The following is a 3,115-nucleotide window of genomic DNA, read 5'->3' as shown; positions in this document are numbered from 1 at the left end:
TGCTTTACAGGTATCGGCAATGGATGATTCGAGTCATCCTTGTACTTATTATGGCGGCGACAAAGGAGCAGCAGCGTTAGCGTGGTGTGATGAGTCATTATGACTCCAAGGGAGGTGTAATGATGACTTTGACTATGTATTTAATGTGAAAGTGATTGGTTGGCGTCGCTAAATTCGAGAGAGAACACCTTTCGTCTCGGTCCTTCGAGAGAAGTCGAATGAAGACGCATTTCGACTCAACCTGCTGAGCGAGGACACCTCATATATCTAAGACGGCTCGAGTGAGGACGGTCTCGGTCCTTCCGAACGAGGACAGGTGAAGACGCCTTTCGAGCCAGCCTTCATAAGACTTAAGGTCGGGTCGATATCCATTAATCGAGACACTTGCCGCTTTTTGGAATGAGATTTGTGCTTGGTGATTTCGGTGATATAACATTTCCTAAACAAAAAAAAAAACAAAAAACAAATACTGAATCGGGTGTGAAGATCAGGTGTGAAGATTGCCAAACAGCACCTTAGACATTGTGAACATGTGCGGGCTGAGCTATATTGGGAGAGGTCATACCCGTCAACCCGATTTACCCGGTAATTAATTGGGTGAATACGGGTCAACCCTTATACCATAAATGACCCGACCCATTTAAATCCCCAACTTTCCGTTCTCTCGACGCGATAAACAATCCTCCCAGCAAAGATCGGGGTTTTTCCGTTTCGATCTCTTTGGCGGCGAGCGGTCGCGAGAGAGGCGGCGGAGAGAGGCGACGGGGCGGGCGGTGATTCTCCCGGAGCCTGGTGAATCTCGCCTCTCTTGGACATCCAATCGCGTTAAGGTATTAAATGGAAGAAATTTCGAGTGGGCCTTTACTTAATTGTATTCCAATTAATTTATTAAGTTCTAAGTCTGTAACTTAGATTTGTAATTTTTGAGTGTTTTTCGGTTACATTGTTTGAGCTTGTAAATTTGAGAGGCTGTTGGGGATTTAATTTGGGTATCTAATTTAGCAACTTTTCCTTAGGATTTCGTTGTCTTGAGTGTTTTTTGTTTCCCATTTGCTTAGATTTTGGTTTTTAACGGAGAAATTCCAAATATTTACAATAGTAATTGCATTCTAGATGATTTTTATGTCATTTTCTGATAACTTCTCTTGTCTGCTTATTGGTTATTCGAAATTGAGCATCATGATTTCATTTCGGAGTGAATTTATTTAGTTTATAAGTCTGGAACTGAGAGGGTTGTATTGAATTCCATGAAAAGTTGCTATCTTTTTTGGAATTCGGATGCGACTAGCTGTTGTTTGCTCATTATCTTTCTTGGATCATAATTTGATTAATTTCCTGATACTGTTTTTGTGAATTTGAATGAATTGTTAGATCACATGTATTATTGCTTATGTTCGAGTAGTTGACCCCAAAGATTTGGATTAAGACTTTTGCTGTTAATTGCAGCAACTTTTTTTTTTGGGTAATTTTATAGATGTCTCAATCTATAAAGCACTTACCCAGAAGAAATTGTAGTTCTCGAATTTTTCTAAGGAGTAAAAAGAATATTAAACTGTAACATGTTGAAGCCTGAAGGCAGGTGGCAGAGCAGGCTTCTTCTTTCTCTTTCTAATATATCTATCAATGACGGATTTGGGTTTATTATTAGGGTCATTGGTGTTTTCGCTCCCTATGAGTTTATCTTCTTCTGGCACTTGTCTTGCTCCTCCTTGGTTTACTCCTCCTAGCCCATGGCTCAAAAGGAACTCCAATCCTAATCTCCTCGCTTCCAGATTCCAAGCTTTCCAGTCCTCCCCTTCTCGATTTCGTGGTTACAAGACGAAACAGCAGCAGCTGCTGGTGAGTTTGTTGAATTTTGTTCTCCCCTTGTTCATTGAAAAGTTTGTTGAAAAAAATCTGTTCTTTTTGTGCAGAGAAGGAGAGTAGATCGGGTGTCATGCTTTAAGGACGAATTAGGGTCGTCTTCCAACGATGATAGTCTTGAATTTACTGATCTGCCTGAAACCTTAGAGAATCCAAAGCCAAAGTCGAATACAGAGAAGACTTGGATTTCAAACATTCAGAAGGTGAATTGTTCATCAGTTTCTTGCTTCTAATCCATTCCAGGTTCCTGAAGAGAAAAATGTTACTTTATTTTCGGGTTCAATACAGAATACTTTACTCTTCTGATGAAATTTCTGAAGTATTGGCCTCCTGGAAAAATGTACAGGAGCTCATGTTCCTCTTTATTACTATAGCAGCATGTTGTCCTGATCGGCCTTTAAAGATTGCAGTTCTTTTTTGTTTTATTATTTGATTGAACACTTACTCAATGACAGACGACTTAATGGTATCATCTGCTTAAAATCTAACCTTGATTGGTCAACAAATTTCTGAAAGCATTTGGCAAGTAGATAAGAAATAGAAGCTGCTAGTTTCATATCAGCTGTCTGATAATGCACTTTAATCTTGTCATGCACGTAAACACGATTATTTATAGTATTTAATCTTGTCATGCACGTAAACGCGATTATTTATAGTATTAACTGTTAAGAATATGAATTACAATGTCAATTATAAATGGTTTTATTCCGTACATAATATCAAAACCTACTCATCGATTAAGTAAAAGAGAATTAATATAAAAGACTTTAACCACACCTTAAGATATTAACCAAGGTTACCTACTGTCTACCCCCCAAAAGAGAGATCTTTGATAACAGAAAATTCAAATTTGTTTCCAACCCATATAAGCCAACTTGATCTGGGGGATATGTGTTGATGAAAGCCCCTGATAAAATGCAATTATAGCAAGTAGTAAGTACTGTAGTTGACTACAAATTTCTGCTAGTTTCTGGGACAGCTTGAGTGCAAATTTAGCAAGAGATCATCTGAAAGGTTGTTGCATTTCCTTTGAGAAAAAGTCAAGCTCCAATTAAGATGCTCAAGAAATGAAGGAGATAGGGACAAGCAAGAAGAGGTCTTGGTGTGTATGGATCCAAACTGATGATTAGTAATCCGATTTTTGGAGGTTATTAGTTGTTACGATGTTTGGGAAATTTTTAGAGATCTTTTGATGAAATCCCATTAGAGTATGGGCCCTAACCTGATCGGGAAAGGAGTAATTTATCTCTAT

At 38.5% G+C, this 3,115-nt stretch overlaps 1 protein-coding gene across 1 annotated transcript in view; it reads left to right on the top strand.

Annotated features, from left to right (window-relative positions):
* Window positions 663-3,115, top strand: part of LOC109829182 — an 8,456-nt gene continuing 6,003 nt past the window's right edge. Inside the window, exons 1-3 of the mRNA XM_020396329.1 lie at window positions 663-830; window positions 1,649-1,839; window positions 1,914-2,066. Of these exons, the coding sequence (XP_020251918.1) occupies window positions 1,672-1,839; window positions 1,914-2,066 (321 nt within the window). The 5' untranslated portion in view covers window positions 663-830; window positions 1,649-1,671. The remainder of the gene's footprint in view (window positions 831-1,648; window positions 1,840-1,913; window positions 2,067-3,115) is intronic.

The sequence above is a fragment of the Asparagus officinalis genome, chromosome 1 (assembly GCF_001876935.1).
Source record: "Asparagus officinalis chromosome 1, Aspof.V1, whole genome shotgun sequence".
Lineage (NCBI taxonomy): Eukaryota > Viridiplantae > Streptophyta > Magnoliopsida > Asparagales > Asparagaceae > Asparagus > Asparagus officinalis.
The sequence above is the reverse complement of the archived record's forward strand: the minus strand, read 5'-3'. Positions and strand labels throughout refer to the sequence as shown.